This window comes from Lynx canadensis, chromosome B4, assembly GCF_007474595.2.
Source record: "Lynx canadensis isolate LIC74 chromosome B4, mLynCan4.pri.v2, whole genome shotgun sequence".
In the NCBI taxonomy this organism is placed as follows: Eukaryota; Metazoa; Chordata; class Mammalia; order Carnivora; family Felidae; genus Lynx; species Lynx canadensis.
In genome coordinates this window covers 89,630,112-89,657,882 of record NC_044309.1, presented here as the reverse complement: position 1 = coordinate 89,657,882, position 27,771 = coordinate 89,630,112, and the positions used below count along the sequence as shown (strand labels likewise).

The window sequence follows — 27,771 nt, the reverse complement described above, 5'->3', positions numbered from 1 at the left end:
TATTTTGAACTAAACTATACACACAGCTCACAATGAAGTTTGTGAATTCACCAAAAACACAAAGCTCCCTCCTACTTCCTGCAATGGCATTAAGTATGTATTTTATGAAATAAAAAATGTAGATGTTTAAACTGATCCTCCCTCCAAGTTAATCAGACTGTGCATTTACCCAAGGATAAGCAAAAAAAAAAAAAAGCTCTATTCTCATTTCCTCTCTTAAAGAACAAAGGAGCATCTTTTTTCAGAGACTTAGAATCTAAGGGCAGCACTTATAAGCAAGTGCAGGACTTATGGAGGAAAACGTAGGGCCGAGGAAAGCATGTCTGACATGGGACAGGCAAGGTGGTCTATCTGGAAGCACTATGAAATCCACACAGGTGCACAATTACACTGCACGGCCAAATTAAATGAGATTATTCAAATGGTTTAGAAGGAAATGCCGAGAGACTCCCAGGTGTCACTAAAATTTCCAGTGTACTGTAATCACAGATTAGGTCTTCAGATCGTTTCAAATTTTCCCAGATTTGAATGTGTGGGTGGGGGGCTGGCAACCGATCACAGGAAACACAGAAAAGCTCTCACTGTTTTCCTGGTAACCTGAGCATAGCCAGGGAAGCGCAGGCAGTGGGTACATTCACAGCCGTTAGCTGGGGTGCTTCGAAAGCTGGGGGATGCCCACCAGACAGCAGCGACTCGGAGCTGCTTACAGACCCGAGTTTCCATCCCGGTCTCAACCTAGTGCCTTCCTTCAGGGTGCAGATTCTAGCTGGCCGTCCTGGAGAGCCTTTCTCCAGAATGAGCTGACCCACTCATCTCTGATAAATCTAAATACCCTTACCATGAGTAGATAAAAGGAGCAATGAAACGTTTCAATCCAAAAGACTATTGACGTATCTCCTAAAACTTAATGAAAACACATATTCCTCTCTCCATAGCCTCAATGGTTCAGGCAAAACCGTAGTCTGTGTGAAATTGTACCTGTCGCTCTGTTTTAAAGAACTCCTATAAGATAGGTGCCAGCTTAGAGCAGCGTAACTAGATGGTAAGACATGGACATCATTCTTCACCTAGAGTGCAATACATCATTTCAGTTGTTGATCTCATACTGCGAAAGTATTAGGTTCTTGACTGACTTCCTAACCATGACCAGAGGTTCAGCATGTGGCCCTATCATTTTTTCAGTTCTATTCTTGTTCTCTAGCAATCTATTTCACTGCACCGTACTCTCACTAACAGAAATACCTGAAAACAAGTATTTCCATTCAAGGTTTAGGCTCAGATGTACAGTGGAATCAAAGTAAAATATTTTCACAGGTATAAGAGCACTGAATCATCACTACCTCCACTTTCCTTGTTTGCAGTTCTCTGAAGGGTATCCAGGTGCTGAGATAATTCAGGGAGCTTCAGTCTCAAGAGATCTCTGAAGACAGCCATATCCACAGACAATGCCCGGAGATTATTGACAAAATAGCTTTCAGGAAGTACCTTATCAATAAGGTAAATCATAATCTGAAGAAAAATACAAAGAATAAGATTACTTCTTAAAACCTGGGATCCCTAACATGTCCTAAATAGAAGGGACATATTCAAAAATGTGGTTAGCCAAAGTACACCATTCTTTAAATGTGTCAGTCTAAAGTTTCTAGATGGGCCACTAGACCTAAGTTCACCCCCAAAGTAGCTGTGCTTATACAACCTTCCGCCCCATTCAGAAGTGATGGAGCACATACTTCATCAGCAGCCAACAAGAATCTCAATGCTGGCTCCCTGATGTCAGCACAGTTTTACAACCTTAGTATGAAAACCAAGAGCTGAACCATCATAAAACACCGCAACTAAAGCAAGTCTCAGGATTCACTTAGCATCAGCTCAGAAACTGATAGTGGCTTTCCCCTCCCAGGAGACTGCAACAAGGTTTCGTTTGAATACACGGTATTTCTAAAATCTGGATTTCTCTCATAAGATTGTCTCACAAGTTCTTCAAATTACTCTTTTCATTCTGACTTTTCTACTTGCATTACCTTTTCTAAGATATCAAGAACCACTAGATTGACCGAGCAGAACACACAAGGGTTCTATAAGTCAATCTCCGGTTCTTTCCCCATCAGCTCTGCTAGGTCTTCCCCCACCCCAGAAAACCACGGAGTCCCCAGAGCCCAGGAAAAACAAGATTAAGAATAGAATCATAGCTAACCCTATATGTTGGTAGAGAAGTAGCTGTCTCACATTTTGACTTTTCTGTCTAACACAAAACTCTTATTTTCCAAGAAAATTATCTCCCAGACCTGACAAGGGCCCATTTGTCCCTGATCCCTGGCTTGTAATTTCTACTTTTTCGGGTCACAGTTTTGACTAATAAGGCTGGGCCATACTCTTGAGAAGGTCCCTCGGAGACCTTTATTCCAAGAGTGGACAGGTAGAGCTTAGCAATAAAAGGAGTACAGCATACTCAATCTGTGGAGGAAGGAAGTCCTAGAGAGACTGGGGCCAGTTGAGGGGGAATGCAGAGGTCCGAGAGAACGGAGTATCCTGGTGGGGACCTTGCACTCTACTTCTAAGGAGAAGAGGGACTTAGAGGACCACAGAGGTAAAATTTAAAAGTAAGAGTCTCTCTATTACTACCCTTTCTATCTAAGGATATAATAGAGAGAGAAACACTTAAGCTTTAAAAAGAAATCATGGGGGTGTCTGGGTGGCTCAGTCGGTTGAGCCTTCGACTTTTGGTTTCGGCTCAGGTCATGATTTTGCGGTTGGTGAGTTCAAACCCTACACAGAGCCCTGCACTGGCCATGTGGAGCCTGCTTAGGATTCTCTCTCTCCCCCTCTCTGCCCCTCCCCTCCTTGCTCTCTCTCTCAAAATAAATAAACTTAAAAAAAGAAGATAGCAGTTAGCAATTAAAAAATAAAAAAGAAACTATGATCTCTCAAAATTACACAAAACAAGAAAAACAAACTTCCAATTATCATAGTAATTCTTATGACACAATGAAATTACCTGTCCAAAGGCATCTCTAAGTCTGACATAGGACATAAGAGATAGCTGTGTGTTTTGTTAGGTATGTCACTCCACCCATCACTATATTTCAAAGACCACACATTGGGGGGGAAAAAAAGGATAAATAATGGCAACAGAGCAAAACAGTTTCTTCAACAAATGGTGCTGGAATAAGTAGACATCTACATGCCAAAAAATGAATCTAGACACAAAAATTACACCTTTCACAAAAAAATGACTCAAAATAGATCACAGACCTAAACATAAAATGCAAAACTATAAAACTCCTAGAAGACAGCATAGCCTAGATGATCTTGGGTACGGTGATGACTTTTTAGATACAACAGCAAAGGATACAATCCATGAAAAAAGTCACTGGGAAGCTAGATTTCTTTAAATAAAAACTTCTGTTTTGTGAAAGACAATGTCAAGAGGATAAGAAACCAAGCCACAGACTGGGAGCAAATATTTGCAGAAGACACATATGATAAAAGACTATTACCCAAAATACACAAAGAACTCTGAAAACTCAAAATAAAATAATCAGTAGGATCAAATGGACCAAAGACTTTAACAGATACCTCACCAAAGATGTGTCTGGATGGCAAATAAGCATATGAAAAGATGCTTCACATCATATGTCATCAGGGAAATTCAAATTAAAATGAGATACCACTGCACACCTATTAGAATGGCAAAAATCTGGAATGCTGACACCACCAAGTGCTGACCAGGATGTGGAGCAACAGGAACTCTCATTCATCCCTGGCGGGAACGCAAAATTGGATAGTCACTTGGGAAGAGAGTTTGAAAGTTTCTTACAAAATCAAATATACTCTTACCATATGATCCAGCAATCACACTCCTTGGTAGTTACCCAAAGGAAGTGAAAACTCACATCTACACAAAAACCTTCACATGGATGTTTATGGAAGCTTTATTCATATCTGCCAAAACTTGGTAGCAACAGAGATGTCCTTCAGTAGGTGAATGGAAAAACAAACTACATACAGCCAGACAATGGAATATTATTCAGTACTAAAAATAAATGAGCCATCAAGCCATGAAAAGACATGAGGAACTTTAAACGTTTTTATTTATTTTTGAGACAGAGAGAGACAGACCATGAACGGGGGAGGGTCATAGAGAGAGGGAGACACAGAATCTGAAACAGGCTCCAGGCTCTGAGCTGTCAGCACAGAGCCCGACGCGGGGCTCGAACTCACGGACTGAGATCATGACCTGAGCCGAAGTCGGACACTCAACCGACCAAGCCACCCAGGCGCCCCAAGACATGAGGAACTTTAAATGCATATTACTAAATGAAAGAAGCCAATCTGAAAAGGCTTCATACTCTGATTCCAGCTATATGACTTTCTTGAAAGGGTAAGACTGTGGAGACGGTTAAAAGATCACTGGTTGCCAGGGGTGAGGGCAGGGGGAATGAATAGGCAGAGCACAGAGCATTGTTGGGGCAGTGAACACCCTCTCTACAAACACTTTAATGACGAATACACGTCGTTAAACATTTGTCCAAACCCACAGAATGTACAACACCAAGAGCGAGTCCTAATGGAAACTACGGACTTTAGGTGATTATGACCCATTGATATAGGTTCATGGATTGTAACAAATGTACCTTTGAGAAGTGATGGTGATAATGGGGGAGGCTACACATGTGTTGGGGCAGGGGGCATATGGAACATCTGTGTCTTCCACTCAGTTTTGCTGTGAACCTGAAACTGCTCTAAAAAAATTATGTATTTTTTAAAAAATAACTAATGAAGGAGCGTCAAAATTTTAACAAGTAGTTAAAAATAGTTACTAAGAAAAAACAGTAAGTGCTGAAAAGCAAGGAAATGGTTCACCTCCTTCTAAAATAAACTATATATCTGCCTAATAATTAAAACTTGCAAAAAAAAAATTTGCAGAGGCCAAAATAGCTGCTAAAAAACACGGATACCAATATCTTCCTTTGCATCTGAAATGATTCTTCATGAATCTAATCTTCCTCTGCATATTCAATGTCTAACCACAAGATTCCTAAATGATGATGATGTCATTTCATTTCACAGAGTTCATTTTCTTAGAGGCAGAAATATAAATATGCAGCTCCTCAGCTTTATCTAATCCATCTTTTTTATGTGCATTTAGTTTCCCAAGTATCACTGAGCCTTTCCATGATTTGATTGGCATGTATATCCCCTCCCCCAAACTACTCCACCTCACCTGCTAACCTGAATTGCTTATTCTAACTTTTCAACAGAACAGTTCTCATTTTATAGGCATAGAAATTACATCTGAAAAGAAAAAATTGACTAAAGCTGATAGACTGAGTAAACAAAACTGCTTCTTGATAAAAAACGTTTTAAACGTTTAAATTCATACATTTATTTGTCTCCGGCTCCTCCCTCCCCCACTTATTTGATGAACATGTAGCTTCAGAGCTGTTTCCTTAAATACGCGAATGGAAAAAGTGAAAGGGTGAATACGGATTTAGACTATGTCAGGCTGGCTTTATAATTAATTCCACCATGATACATACAAAACGAGAAGGAATATTTGTTTGTTTGTCCGTATGACATTAGTCAGTGATTGGAAATATCATTAAGATTATTTACCACAATCAAACACAAGGCTGGGGTTGGGGGAGGCTCTTGAATACAAAGACTAAGTATCTATTCCACCCATCACAAAGCATTGCAATCAATAGCAGATTGAGAGTTCAAACATGAATTAGCAACCCCATATTGCCCCAAGCTAATAAGGGAGTAGTCATCCTGCACATGTGAAATGCTTCATTTCTCATAAAGATTATTTCTGGTGATTCTCTGACTCACATTCCAACACATAAGCTTAAATTGCTTGTGACCCATCTCAAAGTGTTTCCAGAATTTTTTTTTTAACAAATAAAGGTTCCAGGTATCAAAGATTAAAAGATAATATAATTCACCTCCACAACCTTTCTCCATGCAAATACCTTCCATAATATACACTCACTTTCAGCCTACCTCCTCCATACCTCACCCCATATGTGAAAGAGTAAAGCAATCCAGTAACAAGACCCAACCTGAATTAAGCATAACTTGTGGGAAAGTAGGAAGTTTCTAACATGACCCTTAGTGTCCCACCTCTTGGTAGTCACACCCTTGTGTAAGACCTTCCCCTTGAGTAAGAGCTAGCCCTAGTGACTGGCTTCTAATGAATAGGTTGTAACAAAAATGAAAATGTAACTGATAATAGGCTACAAGTCTGCAAATGAATCTCTCCTACCTTGTTCATTCTCTTTTACTCTCTTATTCTGAGGGATGCTGGCCGCCTTGTTGAGAAACGGAGACATGGCAAAGAACTAAAAAAGGCCTCCAGCCAACAGCCAGCCAGACTTAGGCCCTCAGTCCAACAACCTGTGAGAAATTAAATCTTGCCAACAACCACATGAACAAATTTGGAAGTGAATGCTGTCCCCAAGTGAGCTTTCAGATGAGACTTCAGACCCAGCCAACAGTTTTGATGTCACAACAATATGACTTTGAGCCAGCTAGGCTGCACTCAGATTCCTGACTCCAAGAAACTATGAGGTAAATCATGTCTGCTATTTTAAGTAGCTAATTTGTTATGCAGCAATGGATAATTAATACAATTAGTATTCAACTTGCTTTAAAAATATGATGTTTCAGGGGCACCTGGGTGGCTCAGTCAGTTGAGCGTCTGACCTTAGCTCAGGTCATGATCTCACAGTTTGTGAGTTCCAGTCCTGCATCAGGCTCTGTGCTGACGGCTCAGTGCCTGGAGCCTGTTTTGGATTCTGTGTCTTCATCTCTCTCTGCCCCTCCCCCACTCATGTTCTGTCTCTCTCTCCCTCTCTCTCTCTCTCTCTCTCAAAAATAAACATTAAAAAAAAATTTTAAAGATATGCTGTTTCATAAACAAGACTAAAAACATAATGATTCTACTCACATTTGGCAGTTACATGAGTCCATCACTTGACCTGGCTTTAACGTGGGGGAAATGTTATTATGGGTAATTACAAATGCGCAGCAAACCCCTCTGAAGGCGGTGGGTCATCAAGGAAGAGGTATTACAGTTCCAACGTTTGACTCTCAGACAGTTTCAGTTGCCCTCTTCAGAGCCTGATACTCACTTTCAGTGCATCCCCTTCATTGCCTTCCACCACTTCCAGAATTAGAGCAGCCAGGATGTTAAAGCCTTGGCAGTAACCAACATTCTTGTTCCATCGAGCATAGGCCAAAAGGACCCGTTTTAACACAACCCTGTCCTGCTCAGCCTCCTGGCCACAGTAAGAACTGCAGCCTGTGCGGTGAAGATCCTAAAGAAGAGAAACAATTATCTTTTCTAATGGCTCCTTATTTTCTCTACAAAAAAAAAAAAAAAAAAAAAAAAAGCCTTTAGTTGTATCTCTGCTTCAGCACTAAATAGAATATGTATTTTAGTTTTTTATTATTTTTATTTTATTTTATTTTTGATTATTTTTCTAAGTTTATTTATTCTGAGAGGGTAGAGAGGGACAAAGAGAGAGGGAGAGGAAGAATCCCAAGCAGGCTCCAAGCTGTCAGCACAGAACCCATCATGGGGCTTAAACTCACGAAATTTGAGATCATGACCTGAGCCAAAACCAAGAGTTGGACGCTTAATCAACTAAGTCACCCAGGTGCCCCAACATGGATTTTAGTTTTTAAAACTATATATGTACCCTAGACACAAGCCAAAAACAATTTTTTAAATTTTCTTTCTCCTTACATTTTCTAATATGCAAAGATACATTTTTTTCCAGTTTTATTCGGATATAGTTGACTAAGGACATTTTCAAGGGGAATTTCAGTCAAATTTTCTAAATTTCTTTCTAATTTTCTATTAAAGTTAAGTTGTTTCCAGAAGTGATACAAATGTGATTCAGAATTAACAAAAATTGCATTATAATTCTATATAAATTCACAGTTTCTTTTAATACTAGGTCTCAGATAAAACAACGGTCACGTCAATACACATATGATAGATGCTAACATTATTCCTTTCTCGAAAACACAATGTAATATTTACCTATTAAAACTCTAATATTAAGGAGAAAAATCAAAATAGCAAAAAATGCAATCTATATTGCAGAGAGACAGAAAAATTATTCTGTCCAAGACACAGAAATCTTTCTATCTAAATTGGTTTATAAATTTGTATAAAAAGACAGAAACATTTGTTGTACTTTAATATTTAATGAGAGCAATATATATCATTTAATAACTAAGCAGAGACTATGATTTTCATGAGCTAATGTCATTTTACTGACAGCATTTACTTCAATGAGAAAAATGAAACATTCTCTTAATAACATGATTGTTATAAAATGTACATTGCCTTAATTCACAATTTAAACAGAAAGAAAATATTTCAAATATGGAATACTTTGAGGCACCTGGGTGGCTCAGTCAGTTAAGCATCTGACTTCGGCTCAGTCATGATCTCACAGTTCAGGGGTTCAAGCCCCGCATCAGGCTCTCTGCTGTCAGCGCTGAGCCTGCTTCTGACCCTCTGTCCCCCTCTCTTTATGCCCCTCCGCCACCTGCTTGTTCACGCTCACTCAAAAATAAATGAAAACATTTTTTAAAAATATATGGAATACTTCATTTCTGAGAAACATTCTGAAATTCCAAATAAAGAGCTGAAATATGGATAGTGCAGACACTTTTAAAACATACAAAATAAAATTTTATAATTGTTTTCAACATTTGTCTGAAACAGACCAAGTTAGATCACATAGAAACTTCTTTTAGTTAGTACTTCCTCATGAGAAAAGTATCTTCAAATCTGCCAAAACCTAAGCCATCTTCCGGTGGCCAAAATTTATGAGACAACTTCCCTTTTAAAACCCTAGCTTAGGGGCGCCTGGGTGGCGCAGTCGGTTGAGCGTCCGACTTCAGCCAGGTCACGATCTCGCGGTCCGTGAGTTCGAGCCCCGCGTCAGGCTCTGGGCTGATGGCTCAGAGCCTGGAGCCTGTTTCCGATTCTGTGTCTCCCTCTCTCTCTGCCCCTCCCCCGTTCATGCTCTGTCTCTCTCTGTCCCAAAAATAAATAAACGTTGAAAAAAAAATTTTTTTTTTAAATAAAAAAATAAAAAAAACCCTAGCTTAAGGGTACGTGGGTGGCTCAGTCGGTTAAGCCTCTGACCCATGCTTTCAGCTCAGGTCATGATGTCATGGTTCATGAGTTCGAGCCCCACGCTGACAGCACAGAGCCTGCTTGGGATTCTCTCCCTCTCTCTCTATCCCTCCACCACTCACACACGCACTCACGTGCATGCTCTCTCTCTCTCTCTCTCTCTCTCACTCAAAATAAATAAATAAGCATTAAAAATAACCCAACTTAGCATTACACTGTAATGAACTCATAAAATCAAAAGCCATGTGCTGGAGGTTTATGTAAGAAAACAGTAGTGGGATCAAATTGAATCAGCACCCTTGGCTTTTGGCAACAGGCCCTAACCAACTGTAATAATCCCAGTAGGCAAACCACAGCTGCCTCCACAGCTGGCATGAACCCTTGACCATCTGGTTCAAAGTAGACCCATCAGTCAATCTATCTTCATAAATTCACAGTTAAGGAATTATCAAAGGCCCTAATAAGAGCCCAATTATTTTAACAGGAAATATACTTAACTTTAAATTTCTCAATCTGTGACTTTTATGTAAAAATCCAGTTAACAGCACTGACCCATGCTAAAGAAAGTAAAAGAAATTTCAATCTCCTATCAAGTGAGTAAGATAAGCAAATAGAATATGAACAGAAACATTTTCTTCTTACTGCCAACATACAAATTTATGAAGACAAGATACTGTCAAAGTTCCCATTAAAAGACTGTTAACAAATGAAATAAGAAAGCAGAAAATATATAGACATTCAGACCATAAGGTTTGATCCTCTATCCAGTAAACACCTGGCTCTTAGAATCTTCCTTTTAAGTCAGGACAGTAGGCCAAACTCAGGGGACTTACCTTGACTATCTGAATTCCCATGGAGTCATCATCAGGATTACTCCTTTCATTGAAAGTGAAGCGCATGGTTTTGTCCCAATCAATAGCTATACTGTGCAAATAATGATCTGCCAAGGTCAACCAAACCTAAAATATTAAGAGATAAAAAAGAACGCTACACTAAAATATATAATTTCATCCTTCTTTATTAAAAAATAGTTATCACAGGGGTGCCTGGGTGGCTCAGCTGGTTAAGCAACCAACTCCTGGTTTCAGCTCAGGTCATGATCTCATGGTTCATGAGATCAGGCTCTGTGCTGACAGTGGGGAACCTGTTTGGGGTTCTCTCTCCCTCTCTCTCTGCCCCTCCCCTGTTCACATGCACTCGTACATACGCGCACTCTCTCTCAAAATAAACTTTAAAAAAAATAGTTATTGTATCTAACAAGAAAATGGGAACTGATCCTAGACCATATATAGCCCACTTGTAGAAATAACTTTTCATTGAAATGTTTGCTGTGCTGAATTGAACCAATTAGAGCCTTTCATTTATTGTTTTCTTTATTATTTGTTGAGCTTCTGCTACGCAGCAAGCAATGATCCAATCATTACGGATACTGTTAAGAGAACAAAAAAAAATTTCATTTTTATTTCAGTTCACTGGATTAGCTATATTATGTTATATACTTGTTAGACTTGACTCTGAATTGCTCTCTGTACATGGACACGAGCCACCTGGTCATGCATGGAGAATGGGTCTTTTTTCACCATGGCAGGGCCTCTGCCTTTAAATTATCCCTCCATCTCTCTCACACACACACACACACACAAAAAAAAACTGACAGGGTCTTATAATGAAAAACCTTTTTTTTTAATTAAATTTTTTTTTACATTTATTTATTTTTTTTTTAATTTTTTTTTCAACGTTTATTTATTTTTTTTGGGACAGAGAGAGACAGAGCATGAACGGGGGAGGGGCAGAGAGAGAGGGAGACACAGAATCGGAAACAGGCTCCAGGCTCCGAGCCATCAGCCCAGAGCCCGACGCGCGGCTCGAACTCACGGACCACGAGATCGTGACCTGGCTGAAGTCGGACGCTTAACCGACTGCGCCACCCAGGCGCCCCAACATTTATTTATTTTTGAGAGACAGAGAGAAACAGAGCACAAGTGGGGGAGGGGCAGAGAGAGAGGGAGACCCAGAATCTGAAGCAGGCTCCAGGCTCTGAGCCGTCAGCCCAGAGCCCGATGCAGGGCTTGAACTCACGAACCGTGAGATCATGACCTGAGCCGAAGTCGGATGCTCAACCGACTGAGCCACCCAGGAGCCCCATGAAAAACTTTTTTAAAAGAGTCACTGGATATTTTTACTCCTTTGATTACTTTCTCCTGAAAAGCTGTTTCTGAAAGACTTTTAATGTATATGTTGAAGATGAAGAATCCCCACCGTTCAAATTCTAGGGGTATTAAGACTAGGTTTATAAGTTAACATACTAAGAAAAATAAATAACGTACTAAGAAAGCATTTCAAGTTTTGGCATTTCAACACAATTTAGCAGAAATAACACTGATCAATATCTCCAGCCAGATTTTTCTTCTAAGCATCACAATCATATATCCAAATTGTTCACCTGACACCCTCTATTTAGATGTCTAATAGGCATTTCAACCTCAACAGATAGCAAACCAATCATCTAATCTACCACTGCGTCGACTGATACATGCATGCATATGAACACACAAATCTGCCCCTTCCATCTGAGTAAACAGTAGCTCTAACTTTCCAGAACCTCAGGTCAAAACCTTGAAGTCATTGTTGACATCCCTCTTATACCTTATATTCAACCTAACAGGAATTCTTGTCAACTCGGCTTTCGAAATATATCTAGAATTTAATCCTTTTTCTCCATCTCCACTACTGTAACCCTGATCTATGTCTTGCCTGAATTATCACAAGTTTTCCATTGATCGCCCTGTTTCCACCCTTGTCCATATTATCAAACCAGAGAGGTCTGCTTACAATGTAAGTTGTGTGCTGTTACTCCCTATCTCAAAACTTCCCAGTGCTTCCCATCTCAGACTGGGCAAAAGTCCTACTATGGCCTGTAAGGTCCTACATGATCTACTATCCTCTAACCCCATCACATTTATCTCTATGACCCTCTCTCCAATTGCATCCTCTTTGTTCACTGGGCTTCAGCCATCCTGGTTATTCGCTTTTGTGATACTCTAGCCTAAGGGTGTTCCCTCTCTTTGGAGTTCTCTTCCCCAGGTAGCTGCTTCACCAACTATTCAAATGTCACCTTGCTATTTAAAATTCCACCTCCTTACTTCCATTCCTCTCCCCTCAACTCTCCTTATTTCTTTCTCTGCCTTATTTTTATGCATGACACATCACCATCTGACACACTTTATATTGCATTCCTTGTAAGCTCCATGAGGCCCAAAATTTTGGTCTGTTGTTTTCCACCACCACCCCCACTCCCTGTATCCTCAGTACCCAGAACAGTACCTGGCACGGAATAATCAATAAATACTTATTAAATTCATAGATAATGAAGAAAGACAGCCTTCAAATTACTAACCTAGAATATTCTTTTGGACATTTCAGACATTTTAAAGAGGAACGGAGGGCTGATCCTTTTGTTTTGAGCCCTATGCATCCTCCTTACCTTTCTCCTCCATTCCTTTGGTATTCCTGTTGATAGTCTGCAAACTGCCTTGAGAGCATCGTACCACTAGGAGCACAGAAGAAATATTGGCAAAGTGATACTGACCTGGATAAGCATTTTTCAACTTGTTTCCTATTTTGACATCCACAGAGTATGATAAAATTCATACAGCACACTAAGATAAACAGAGTTTCTTTCAGCTACATATAACTACTCCAAGCCCTACCCCCACCCCCCACCTTAGGTACTCTTAACACACCTGTGACCCCTGTGCAGTACACACACAATGATTGGGAAGCTCTGGTTCAGAAACAAATACATGCATTACGGATTCAAAATAATAGATATTTGGCTTTTTTAATTTTTTTTCACACTTGCACCATTAAGAGAAAGTACAAAATTTTTCATTGCAAGTATAAGCTCGGGCCACTTGTAGCCTCATAAGTTTATTTATAATTTTAAAAACTGACTCATCTTATGCATGTCAAAGTATAGGCTAATTTTCCCACTTTGAGAATATATCTCAGTGTGCCCTACCGATACCCCAAAATAAGAGTATTTTCAAAACTAAAAAAAAAAAACCAAAGTTACCTGCTGAAAACCATTCTGACCTAAAGATGGCTCAAGAGTGAACTTCAACTTTGTGTCAACTCCTAAAACAAAAATATACATCTGTTATTTTGGAAAGAAATAACACGTTAGATCAAAAATAAAATTAAAAATTAACCTGATTCTACCGAATCATTATAAAATTTTTAAAACATGTTTTTACTAAATTTTTGTCAATTTTGTTAAAATAAAAGGTAATAATATTACTTTTTTAAATAAAAAATATCCTATGGCCACTAGAATGTAGTTTAGCACATAGAATGGTGGCTTCCACAGTTGTTTGGAGCCGTGTAAAAACAAAAACAAAAGCATGACATCACAAGCTTGGAGTTATTCAGACCACCACTCAACTCTGGTCCCTAGTGTCAAACAAATTATTTAACCTGTCTCAGTCTCAATACTTTATCTTTAAAATGAGGAATAATATCTACCTCAGTAAATTATTATGATGATTAACTATAAATCACCCAGCACAGTATAATTAATATTTATGAAACTTATGAAGAGAATTCTCTACTTACAGAATTTGTCTTAGAAAAGACATTTACATGAACTAAGTTACGAAGGAAACTTCAGTGAAATATCAAAAGTTATCAAAATAATGTCATTGCTTTCTCACTTGTGGAATAATCCATTTTAACAATCTTATTTGGAGATTTTCATGCACCTTAAAAGTCTATGATACATTTACTCATTGAAGATAAAACAGTTTGTGGGGCGCCTGGGTGGCGCAGTTGGTTGAACGTCCGACTTCAGCCAGGTCACGACCTCGCGGTCCGTGAGTTCGAGCCCCGTGTCGGGCTCTGGGCTGATGGCTCAGAGCCTGGAGCCTGTTTCTGATTCTGTGTCTCCCTCTCTCTCTGCCCCTCCCCCGTTCATGCTCTGTCTCTCTCTGCCCCAAAAATAAATAAACGTTGAAAAAAAGAATTTAAAAAAAAAAAACAGTTTGTATGTTTAATTACAGACTACAAGCTAAAAATATAACTATAGATAACATAACTATTATTTAAAGCTATCTACAACTTTAAACAAACTTCTTTGACTAAAATCCCAAATCTATGGAAGAGAATAAATGGGAGAATATATCAAGACAATGTATTTATAATACATAAAGACTTTATGCTATATTCATACTAGGCTTTTATTCAGAATTCCATGTGAGAAGTATGTGTTATTGTCCTTGAAATCAAATTACATGACAATTCTTATTCCCACATAAATTTTATTATTTTTTTTAGTGAGCTTAATTTTTTTAACTTTATTTATTTTGGTGGGGTTGGGGATTGAACCCATGAACTGCAAGATCATGACCTGAGCTGAAACCAAGAGTCTGACATTCAACCAACTGAGCCACCCAGGCAATCCCTCCCATGTAAATTTTATTAAAAAGAATCAACTCTGAAAATGCTGTATTTTTCTACAATTTCAAAATGAATTAAATCATATTTCAAGTCACTTTTTTAGACTTATTACTTAAAAGTTCAAGGATCAAGATATACCAAACATTATTAATAGTATTCAGTTTTACAATTTATAATTGTCATTTATGACAATATTTTTTCTCAGATGTTGATTGCAGATTAGGCATACTGAAAACTTCCCCACAACTTCCAGTACTTAGGAATTGGTATGTAGATAGAAACAATTTTCAGAATTTAAAATTACTATAAGGTAGACTTAAAAAAAACATATATATATATATACACATATACATATATATGTATGTGTGTATATATATATATATATATACATATGTATATACATACATACATATGTGTGTATATATATATATATATATATATGGATAGGCGCCTGGGTGGTTCAGTCGGTTGAGCATCTGACTTTGATTCAGGTCATGATCTCATGGTTCATGGGTTCAAGCCCAGCATTGGCCTCTGTGCTGATAGCTCAGAGCCTGGAGCCTGTTTCCAAGTCTGTGTCCTCTCTCTCTCCCTCTCTCCCTCTCTGCCCCTCCCGCAGTCACACTCTCTCTCCTCTCTTTCTCTCTCAAAAATAAAATAAACATTAAAAAAATTTAAAAAAACATATATATGGAGTCAAGACACTAGAAAGAGGTATGTATGTTTTGCCCAAGCCCATGACAGTATGCAGATATCCTTCTTGGGAGTTCTGGGAAGAGTACTGTGAATACATGATTTGGGTCCTAGATTTCTGAAGTCAAGCTGTGATAAAGAATCCCAGGCATCCAATCAATGCCCTGATACTTCTTTTCAAAGATTCAGGGCCACAGGCATATTCTGCCTAAGTAGATAAGATTTCCTTCTCCAAAGGTCTATCAAGTACCCCCACAAATTCTCATCCTTCTGAGATCGTTTAAATGAAGTCCTGCTTCAGTGCAGAGCAATGATACAATGGCCACAAGAGTGCCTCCAGCTGGAGCGAATGATTTAAGGCAGGATGAAACACACTCCCTTGTGAGGTTGCTGTCCAGACCCGGGGTGCTGAACGTAGGAGCATACATACTCATGACTTTTGCTTTAACAAAGACAAGGATATTCTGTCCAGCGCTGACTTATTTCAACCGACCTGACAGTTCTGGATTCCCTGTATGTACGACCGAATATGCTCCCTTTGCTTTTTCAGAGCACCTGCTGGGCACCAGGTGCTGAAACCTGCTGGGGTTAATCTAAACCACAACTATTTTCTCATGATCTAGAATGAGTCACGGGATTTAACTGGAATTGATCATTCACCACCTGCATGCGATAGCTGAAATCAGGTCATTTTCTCCTCTTTTCTTCTAAAGCAGGGGAGAAGGCTAATGTTTCATCTGATAGTCACGGCTGTTCCGGATTCAGAAATATAAAACACTTTTAACGTGGAAAGGAAAAAATTTTTTAAGGGTAAAGGCAGATGGTGAATAAATACTACAGTCTCTGCAATTAGACACTTCCACGGGGAGAAAAACAAAGAAACCACAAGGTTCGTAAAGGCAGTCACGCGTTCCACCCTTTGGGGCTCCGCGCCTCGTCAGATTCTCTCCAGCAGCCTCAGGATAGCAGGTCCCCGGTGGCGCTGGGGGGGTGGGGGGCAGGGGCTGGGGGAGGACGAACTCGCCTGGAACCCCGCTGGTGCCACGCTGGGGACAAGTGAGCGCTAAGCACCGGCGAGAGTGCAGCCGGCTCCCTCTGCGGCCACCCTTTGCCAGAAAGCTCTGTGCCCAGGCACCCGCGCCAGGCCCATAAAACCCCGGGGAGGGATGCCTGGTGGTGGAGCAGACGCGGAGTTATGCAGCCTAGAGAAGCAAGGATGTGTAAACACAGGCTACCACCATAAAGGGCCTAGCCTAGCACACAAGGCGCGCTCCCGGACTTTAGCTGTAAGAAAGGATCTCTACTTGCAGGAGGGTTTCCTGCCCGCTCCAGAAACGGACACACAAATTAGAGGCTCCAGGCGAACTGACCCTAGCACTCACGCCGCGGGGACACTCAGGAAAATGCACCCGATTTTTCCTTCGCAGCCGCTGCCTCCCCCTTCGACCCCAAGAATCAAACATTCTCCTTTCTTCGCCTCACACACCTCTTTCAAGACGTGGCTTCCAGTGAGCCCGAAGCACAATTGGTTGCGCGGCCTCTGGCAGCCTGGGTAGCCGCCAGCACTTCCCCACCACGCGGACAAGGCCGAGCTCGCTTTAAGCTCTGGGTACAAACAGGGCTAGACCGCGCACAAGCCGCGGGGTCGGGACCCGCGGGCAACCACCGGGAGCAGCCAGTCCTCCCAGCCTTGGGAGGCCGCTGCCCGCGCCCAGGCCTTCGTCTGCGCTCTTCCCTCCCAGACCGACCCAGCCCCGCCCGCGCCGAGCCGCGGTACCCCGCACCGGGCGGCCCGCGAGCGCTGCCCGGTTTAGGCGGAGTTCAACTGAGGCAGAGGCACCAGTCCGGAGCGCCACGCTACTTTCCAGTGCCCCATCTGCAGCCCCGGGTCCTCACCCGGCTCCAGGGTGCAGAGCAGCCGGGGCGCGGTCCGAGAAATACAGCTGCGCTTTTTGAGCACATTGCTCAGAATGGTGCCCACGCCTCCGCCGCCGCCACCCTGCCGCTTCAGGCATCTCCCTCCGCGCCTCAGGGAGCCGGTCAGCTTGTCCTGCCGCATTCGAGAGAGCCCGGGGCTCCGGCGCGGCCACCGTCCGCCTGGATCCCCTGCGCCCTGCCGGCGTAGCGGCTCCGCGCGCGGGACTTAGCGAGTCTCCTTAGTCGAGGGGCCCTTGGGAGCAGCGAGAGTGCGGCGGGAGCCCGGGGGTCGAAGGGACCTGCGAAGCACCGCTGGAGCCACCGAGCGCGGGGCGGTCGGCAGGCATCTGCAGTGCGGAGCCTGCACGGCTGAGGCAGGAGAGGGCTTGGGGCGGGGAAGGGGGCGGGAGCGAGCGAGCGCGCGGGAGATGAAGGCGGCGCTCCCGCCCCCAATCCCGGCATCACCGTGCGCAGGCGGGCGGCCCTAGCTCCAGGGCGGCCTTAGCTCCTGAGCGCCCGGCGGGCTCCTGGCACCTGCGCCCAGGAACCGCAGGACTGCGGAGCCTGGAAACCCCAGAGTCCGGGAGCCTGGGAACTGGAGAGCGGCCAGGTGAACAAATGCGCCCGGGACCAGAAGCTGCGGGAGACTTCCGCGCTTTTCCCAAGATCTGGGAGGGGCTGGAGGGTGGCACCAAAGACAGCAAGTCTCAGGTGCAGAACACCAGAGAGATTCAAGTGCCCACCTATCCGGGCAGCTTCAGAAGGGACAGTCAGCCGAACGCAGGACGAATCTGGCAGCGTGGCAGAGAAGCTGGCAGGTGATGAAACACAAGCTTCATCCCAAATGGTGTTACACAGTTTCCTGGCAGCTTAGAGAGGCATGGAAAGCGCGTAACACCGAATAATAATGGTTGTTTCTCTTGGAAGAACAGGCTTCAAGAAAAAATAATTGTTCACATTTAAAAGCAGTTTTTTTAAGTGCCCCCTCTGTCCAGCCATAGACTTAAGTAGTTTAGAACTATTAACTATCATTACTATTTAAAAGGGGGGGGGGGAGTCATTCTTAAACTATGACAGTCACCCGTGGAATATTAATCATAAAAATGAATGAGGAATAAGGAAGGAAAGGAGATAGGAGGAAATACAGAGACATTTGTATTTGCTAATATTTAGAAAAGGAATACTACATGGATAAAACAACAAAAAAAGTATTTATGTGAGAGGGAACAGTGTGGAAGAAAGAGGAATGGAAAACAGACTTCTCTGGATGTGCTTTATATAGTTTTGACTCTGGGATAACATGTTATATTAATAAATAAAAAGAAAAAATGAAAATGAATGGAAATAAATGAACCTAACTGAATATCCTGTTGTTGGCACAAGAATACAGAAAAAATTACTAAGTTGCTTTAGAATACAGTATTGTGACTGTACATCAATGGTGGTATATATTCCAAGGGCAAAAAGAGCTGCAAAAAAAACCTTAAATGTCAGGAAGTAGCATTATTGTTACTATATTGATGTTTTTTTAATCCTTATGTACACTATGGGATAAAGCAAATAATGTTAATGCCACAAGAAACCAAGATGTTCTCAGTGTAACCGAAAACTCAAGTGTACAAAGAAATTAAGGGTTTTTTAATTCTGTAATATTATATTTGGAACTTTGGAACTAGTATGAACTGAACTTGTCTTTTTTTTTTTTTTTTCAAAAATACATACACAGTTGAACAAGGAACAACAGGGGAGTAAAGGATGTGAACCTTCCCACCCACCCCCAATAGTGGAAAATTTGCATATAAATTTGACTTTCCAAAAACCTTACTAATTGCCTACTACTGACCAGAACCCTTACCAATAACATAAATGGTCAATCAACACATATTTGAATGGAGTGCCTTGCTGGCTCAGTTAGTAGAGCATGTGACTTTTGGTCTTGGGGGTCCTGCATTCCACACTGGGTATAGAGCTTACTTAAAAAAAATTAATTACTGGGGCACGTGGCTGGCTCAGTATGTTGAGCATCTGAGACTTGATTTCAGCTCAGGTCATGACCCCAGGGTCATGGGATTGAGCCCTGCGTTGGGCTCTGCACTAAGCAGAGTCTGCTTGGGATTCTCTTTCTCCCTCTGTCCCTCTCCCCAACTTGCCCTCTCTAAATTAAAAAAAAAATTAATTCCTATGCAAATTTTTGGGGCACCTGGCTGGCTCCATCAGTAGAGCATGAGACCCTGGTCTTGGGGTTGTGAGTTTGAGCCACACACTGGGTATAGAGATTACTTAAAAATAAAAATAAACTTAAAAAAACCACATATTTGGTGTGTTAAATGTATTATATATGTATTCTTACAATAAAGTAAGCTAGAGAAAAGAAAATCTTAAGAAAATCATACACTGAAAATTTTTTTAAAAATCATACAGAAAAGAAAATGCATCTACAGTACTATATTTATTGAAAAAAAAAACACTTATAAATGGACCTGTGCAGTTCAAACCCATGTTGTTTAGAACTAAAGACACTGAGTGGGTTTTGAACTAAAGACAACCCAGCAGCAATGAACACCTGCAGCACCCAAGTTGTGGTCTCTAAAAACCATTCCCCACTAAAAAGAATCAAGACTCCTTTGAAGTGCGACTGATTCTACATCTGAGCCAGAAAAAAGTACAAGATGAGCCTGAACCATTTTGATGAGCTAAGGAAGTAAGGAAGTGCTCCAAGACTAATAGTGGCATGTCAAAAGGACATAAGAGTCACATGAATAGGCTACTACTGGCCAAAGATGGAAATTTTTGACCATCAAAAACAATGCTATTGATTGAAAAGTATTGAGTATTTTTTAAATGCAGTCCTAATGATATTCTGAACGAGCTGGAAAAGAAGTCATTCTTATGACTCTGGCACACTTATTTGGTAATCAGTACATTCTGGGCTTTATGAAGTACCCCAGAATCTGAAGACAATGTCAGAAATGACACAACTCTAATCATGAAATATACATTTCATACATATAGAATCTGTTAAAATGAGATTCTTAATCTGCAAAAGTAAACCTGGCTCATTTGGGATACGTAAGCTACTCGGTTATGCCTGCCCCACTGGGGGAAAAATGCTTTGAAAAAGTACTGCCTCATCACTTGAGAAGATGAAGTCATTGTTTAACCTGGTGATAATTGACTGTTTGGCTTAGATTTCCCAACACTTTACACCAAGCTCAAAATCTATCCTTCGTCAGCCTGATACTTTCATAGTTTCAGTACATGTTCATTTTCCTTTTGCTTTCTCTTAATTTTAATAAGATGTCCATTGACTGTTACAGCCTATCTCAGCTGTGCTGAGAGTAATAACACAAAGAGAACTGGCGTTTGGCTTTAGCCAGTTTTTTAGAGGGCACCACAGGCCCCTAGTTGTAAAGACGGTGATGAATGGCCAGAATCAAAGGAAGAGAACCGGAAGGAGAGGGAAAATCCAAGAAAACAAGCCGGTATCTACATGCACAGTCTCATCTTCCAGAGAGCTCTCATCTGCTGAAACCTTAGGGGGTTCTGTGTTCTCTTTTAACCAGAGAGGCTATTCACACTCAGTTTCTAACACTGGGCCAGCAGGAAAGAAAGCCTCAGCAGCCAAGAAGAGGAGCAGTGGGCTCGGCTCTACAACATTGCCTCTGGAGCGGAAGGGACATCCAGCTCCCACAGCTGGTGGACATGTGCCTCTCAGACCATCCCCCTCCCTCTGGCCCAGACTCCATGCTCACCAAACAAAGGCTGAGTGTCATCTGACTTCCCATAGATTTTGCTGCAAAGAAGAAAATGCACCGGCCAGTTAATAGCAGCCAATACCCCCAAATTTGCCCAATTCTCAGTGAGCTGAGGAAATCAAGTTTCTGGACTGCCAAAGGAGAATCTAGACCCTAGATTGCCAAGCCCACCTTGACATGTCATGGCTGACAAAAAGCCCTCTCTCCATAACTCTTCTCCAGACATTTTTTTGTTGTTGTTTTTTTGTCATTAGTAACGGGTTTGTTTACTTTCAAGATAAAAATTCTGTTTCATCTCCAATTTATTACAAGGAAAAACTCTTTTAAAAAAGTTTCCTTGAAAACTTGCCATTCTAAACTACATAGAAACTGAAAACAGCAAAAAAAAAGAAAGAAAAAAATAATAGTTTCTACTATTATAGCAATAAATAGTGACAGAATTAAATATTATTATTTTGTTTACATTGAAGAGGAAAGCCAGGATTGCCAACTTTTACAGCAAACAGATAATTAAACAAGCAGTAAAATACAATGGTCTAAAAGCAGCCATGGCATAAGCCTAGTATTATACTTATTGTATGACTCATGGTTTCTTATTCACGTCTACAATATTGTTTTCTAGAAGCAAAAGATGTCACCTGAAGTCAACTTGCAGAGGAAACAATGCCAGCATGGACTTTGCTTGAAGACCTCAGGTGGTAAGATTCCCAGCCAAGGCCAACTTAACATCCCTCTTTACTAATTGAGTGATCTTTACTAATCAAATAATATCAGTGAATTCACATTTGGGCAAATCATACCTTGGCACAGCCTTGAACAATTACAATTTAAGCTGTATTTGGCAAAAAGAAGGCTCAATGAAAACTGATTTGGATTTGAAACTTACTTGGATTGCTAAAGAAAATGAGTGTTTTGAGAGAGCCTCCTGAATGGTATACAGAGTCCAATCCCCACAGGACATCCCCAGAGATGGAAGTTCCCAGGCTGATACAAGAAGCAGGGATCTTCGGCTACCCCTGCACCTTCAGGTCCTTGAGCTGGGAGTGAGGCTCTCTTGAGAGCAAAATATTCCTTTATTCGGAGGCACAGAAAGCCCAACTTAAGGAATAAAAGCTCTGTCCCAAGGGGCTTCCAGACAGAAATCGGGTCTGGGACTTTTGTGATTTCCTCATGCTACTATTTTTAACAGTAAAATCTTAAAATAAAAAGGGCCTACGTGCTTATCTACAGGGACTGAACAGAACTAGTAGTGACAATTACCAAGAGAAAAAGCCCTGGAAGCCTGCTTTGAGGAGAGGAAAAAAACCCTACAGAGAGCTGTCTTGCTTGGGGGGGAGGGGGCGGGGGGAGAAACAGCCTGGAACTCATCCTTATAGCTGCAGAGTTTTCTCGAATCGTTTGTGAGTACCCAAGTCTCTGACAGCAGATGAGATGTTACCACATAGCAGGTCTAGTGGGTCTAGCAGGAGATGGGTACATCTTTGCACCCCTGCTAACTAGAAGGGTGGGGGTCTGGTGGCATAAAGCCACTATTTTCCTCTCTGCTCTCCCCACGACTTGAGAAAGTCTGTGAGCAACTCCTGAATAGTAAAAATCACATCTCCCCTAAAGGGACAGTAACTATGACCAGTACTGTAAAGGTTAACACTCTCCTCAGACCTACTTAAAAGTAAGGACTTAATAGGTAGTTCCTTCAACCCATTATCTGGGACAAAGCCCACACACTATGAGCTCATGGTGATGAGCATCAATCATAACCATTTTCCCATCATGAAAGAGGCACAGAGGCAGGGCAGCAGGAAGAAACTGAGGGGGAAGAAAATCTTACAATTATCTGACATATCGTGTTATGTACATGGGACATTTTATTTTCTTTTTGTGTGATTTTCTCCCCTCAGTCATAAAACTGATTTCTGTATTTAAATACAGTCATCCTTGCAGACAATCAGGTGTGGCTTTTGTATCTTATTTGAGACAAAGGATCCTATCAAGCATGGAACAGAGAAGCTTTTAAATTCCAAAACCAAATCCACTCTACCTCCTAAGGGTCACTGTTGGTGCTTTCTCTGGACTACTCACTTTCATCAGATATTTTCAAGAACAAAACCACTCCTAACATTCCCCCTACACACACGTTCAAATATTTTGGATAAAGCATTTTAAGAATAACCAGTTTTGTCTACAGATCAGAAAAAAAATTTTTTAATGTTTATTATTTATTTTTGAGAAAGAGAGAGAGAGAATGAGCAGGGGAGGGGCAGAGACAAAGAGAGACACAATCCGAAGCAGGCTCCAGGCTCTGAGCTGTCAGCACAGAGCCCGACGCAGGGCTTGAATTCACCAACCATGAGATCATGACCTGAGCCCAAGTCGGAAGCTTACCTGACTGAGCCACCCAGGCGCCCCTACAGATCAGAAATTTTTAACTTATGACCATGATATGAGAATTTAATTCCCAAGGGGAGTGGAAGTCCCATTTCTGGGTACCATATGAAAATGTACTTAAAACCCTGCAGCCAAGTCCACACAACCTCAGATACACAGCTAACCCAAAATTTTAGAAGTCATCATATTATTCCTCTTGGCCTCTGATTTTCTATAAAGTATTTTCTTGCCTCAAAATAAGTGAAAGTGATTTAATACCGCCTGAGGTAGGTTTATGTTGACTACAGAAAGACATCTTTATATTTCTTTTATTCATTTATGCATTCATGAAATAAACATTCATTCGTCAACCGCAGTTGGAAAGGCTTTATGCTATGGTCTGTGGGAAACAAAAGTATGAATTCAGTACATTCTCTACCCTCAGGGAACTTACAGTTTACTGAGGGAAGGACAAAATGGGTGTGACAGGATGGTGTGAAAGGCTTAAAATACTATGTGAGTATTTAAAATATCATGTGAGTACGTGGAGGGATAGCCTTATCTTTACCTTACCCTAAGGACTGTGTATTCCAATGTTTTCCCGGGGCTTTATTTCATTAAACTATTAGATTTCAACTGAAAACAAGCCAAGGACAAAGCTGATTTCTACTCTTACAATTGTGGTGATTCGGCTCTTTGCTTCCACATCAGGAGTAGAGCTGGAAGACGCAGACCATTGCTTTAGGAGACCGTATCATTGTTCACCCTAGTCATGAGGAACTACTTAGCTTAGCCTTCCCAACCTTTTACACCAAACCATTCTTTGGTTCCTTTGACCCAGTCAAGGGATATGAAAGGAGAGGGTTTCTGATACCTATTGATGCAAATTAGCGTGAAAATTTGCACCACTGTATTTGGAAATACATGTTCATAGAGAGGAGAAGGGTCATGTCTTTAAGAAGAATGTGCTTAATTTTGACGGTGAGAAGAAAGAAGTATTGGAAAGAGAGATTAGAGTCAACATTAATGTTGGCGTGGCTGGTCTGGGAGCCTCAGATCACTCAGAAGGTGTAGAATATGCAGGCTAATGAGGAAGTGTGTCAAAGCAGTCACGGCACCTAGTGCGGCCCTCCAGGGGACAATGTGATGTGTCACGGAAGTACTGGCTCTGAAGGCAGGCAGACCAAGGTTAGAATTCCACTCACTAGCTCGATGTCTGCGGGCAAGTTGCTTAATTCCTAGCTTTCACTTTCCTCATCTTTAGAATCAACGATACTGATTTGAGGTCCTGTGTGGAATTAAATGGCAAAATAATAGCAAAAGTCCAGAGTCTAGCACATAGTGGTACAAAGCAGGCACTCAATACATTTACATTTGGGCGTCCTTTTCTCCTTAGTGTATGTTGTTACTGTACAGGATAAAGTTAAAATGGCCCGGAGGGCGGTCTCCCCAAATATCTGCCCAGCAGAGGACCCAGGACCAGACCCACAGGAGAGTGTGACTGGCCAGAATACCTCACTGAGGTTCTGACCAGGTGTTCTTCCTTTGCATTCTTACCCTACTGCCCTCACTCACTTGATAAGACTATTAAGATTGGCAGGGTGCCTGGGTGGCTCAGTCATGTAAGCATCCAACTCTTGATTTTAGCACAGTTCCTGAGATGGAGCCCCACATCGGGCTCTGTGCTGACAGTACAGAGCCTGCTTGGGATTCTCTCTCCCCCTTTCTCTCTGCTCCTCCCCTTCTCGCTTTCTCTCTCTCAAAAAATAAATAAACATTAAAAAGAAAAAAGAATATTAAGATTAGCTTCATGTTTACTCCAAAGGACTGTATCAGAACTGCTAAATGGAAGTTACAGAGAGTCAGATACCAGCAAAATGTAAGAATGCTCTACCTGTAACAAAACCCAGAGCCTCAGGACGCCTTAAATGCCCTGTCCTTCAGAGTTCTCAGGCAAAAGCTACACACCCCGCAGACAGGAATACCCTCAATGGACGTGTAAAATGAGGTATGGCTCAACAACTAATAACAGTGAAATAGCTTCAGTTTAACTGATACTCAAATTCTATTACTCTGTAAGAATCCCTCAATCCAATATAAATGTTTACCAACTGTAATGCACAGAGAATACAGGTGGAGTTATTATATTTTCAGGTAAGCTGCAATTTAAGCAAAAAGATCCTTTTGGCTTCAGTCCTTATTAAGAATACTTGTAAGATGTATTATTACACTTCCTTGAACTTCAAAAGACTATTCTGAACAAACTGAATTTTTATGTATTTATTAAGAATCTTACATTATCTTTAGATCATTACTCTCATTATATGAGAATCCAAGACACTACTGGAAAGGAATTCTAAACCATGTTAGGAGCTACATTAAAAGGAAAATGCATATCTCCTGAATTACATGGGTGACAGATACTTGGGGGTAAGAGGAAGTTTATGGTGTATCAATCAACACAGTCCTCAGTGTTTTCAAGGGTAGCATATCTGGTGACTTATTCATTTTTACCTTTACCTTCATAAAGATTTAGGAATACACCAGTGTGGGGCGCCTGGGTGGCTCAGTCATGATTTCACAGCTTGTGAGTTCAAGCCGACGTTGGGCTCTGTGCTGACAGCTCAGAGCCTGGAGCCCGCTTTAGGTTCTGTCTCCCTCTCTCTTTCTGCCCCTCCCCTGCTCGTGTACTGTCTCTCTCTCTCAAATATAAGTAACATTTTTAAAAAAGGACTATACCGGTGTATCCCTGGAAATGGTTATGTATGTGTTCTAGTCTCTGAAAGTCAACCTAAAGTTTGGGTAATAGAGAAAAACTCTTTTTTTTTTTTATTTTTTTTAATGTTTATTTATTTTTGAGAGACACAGACAGAGTGCAAGTGGGGGAGGGGTAGAGAGAGAGGGAGACACAGAATCCGAAGCAGGCTCTAGGCTCTGAGCGGTCAGCACAGAGCCTGACGCGGGGCTCAAACTCATGAACCATGAGTTCATGACCTGAGCCAAAGTCGGACGCTTAACCAACTGAGCCACCCAGGTGCGCCGGTAATAGAGAAAAACTCTTAAAGAATCAGACAGCTTAATAAGTACACTTTCTATGTGTTTCTTCTCTTCTAGAAGCAATACAAATATGGCCTATTATACTCATGTACTTGATAGAGCAGTGCTGGCACCTTTAATTACCATTGTCTTTAGTCCCAGCTTATCACAGAGTCTCACTTGGCAGTATGTTAGTCTGGCCTGATGCCAGAATCAATTAGATATGCCAGCTCCTAGGGAGGGAATAGATTATATCTTTAAAAAAAAAAAAAAAAAGCAACCTCTGGTTTCTCTAAATTTTAAACCTTCCTGATACTTGAAAACTAAGTACCACAAAGTATTTTAGAAAACTTCTAAATAATTTTCCAGCGTAGGGCTTGATACACCATAGGCAGTCAGTAAATGTTTTGTTTTTTTTTTTTTTCATTGCCTCTATGACACACAAAAGATATCAGATCACGATCCTGGATTGAACATTTTAAAATGGTACCTGCATGAGGACCTGAATGGAAATTTTTCCAAAGAAAAATTTTCCAAAGACATACAGATGGCCCACAAACACATGAAAAGATGCTCGACATCAAATGCAAATCAAAACCACAATGAGGTATCACATTACGCCTGTCTGAATGGCTAAAATCAAAAAGACAAGAAGTAGCAAGTGTTGGCAGGGATGTGGAGAAAAAGGAACCCTCATGCACTGTTGATAGGAATGTAAATTGGTACAGCCACTGTAGAAAACAGTATAGAGGTTCCTTTAAAAATCAAAAATACGGGGACCTGGGTGGCTCAGTCGGTTGACCATCCGACTTCAGCTCAGGTCATGATCTCACAGCTCGTGTGTTCGAGCCATGTGTCGGGCTCTGTGTGGACAGCTCGGAGCCTGGAGCCTGCTTTGGATTCTGTATCTCCCTCTCTCTCTCTGCTCCTCCCCCACTTGTGCTCTCTGTCTCAAAAATAAATAAACATTAAAAAAAAACTTTTTAATCAAAAATAGAAATATCATACAATCCAATAATTCCACTACTGGGTATTTACCTAAAGAAAACAAAAACACTAATTCAAAAAGATATAGGCACCCCTACGTTTATTGCACGATTATTTACAACAGCCAAGATATAGAAGCAACGTAAGTGCCCACTGATAGACAAGTAAATAAGGAAGATGTAGCATTTAAATATACAATGGAATATTACACAGCCATAAAAAGGCCATTTTGTGACAACACGGATGGACCTAGAGGGTATTATACTAAATGAAATAAGTCAGACAGGGAAAGACAAATACTGTATGATTTCGCTCATATGTGGGATCTAAAAAACAAAATAAGTGAATAAACACACAAAAAGCAGAATCAAAACTATAGAGAACTAAGGGTTGCCAAAGGGA

General features: G+C 41.1%; 1 protein-coding gene across 5 annotated transcripts in view; it reads right to left on the bottom strand.

The window, feature by feature from the left end:
• The window catches only part of TBC1D30 (TBC1 domain family member 30), a 99,012-nt gene that overhangs the window by 26,882 nt on the left and 44,359 nt on the right, over positions 1-27,771 (bottom strand). For 4 of the 5 annotated variants that reach the window (XM_030323131.1, XM_030323130.1, XM_032594005.1 and 1 more), the window contains exons 3-7: positions 13,239-13,300; positions 12,648-12,713; positions 9,997-10,122; positions 7,137-7,322; positions 1,341-1,509 (exon numbers count right to left, since the gene is read on the bottom strand). In XM_030323131.1, coding sequence (XP_030178991.1) covers positions 1,341-1,509; positions 7,137-7,322; positions 9,997-10,062 — 421 coding nt within the window. In that variant the 5' untranslated portion in view covers positions 10,063-10,122; positions 12,648-12,713; positions 13,239-13,300. Of the gene's footprint in view, positions 1-1,340; positions 1,510-7,136; positions 7,323-9,996; positions 10,123-12,647; positions 12,714-13,238; positions 13,301-17,206; positions 17,370-27,771 lie in introns of those variants that run through there. The other variant, XM_030323129.1, reaches the window with a different exon arrangement.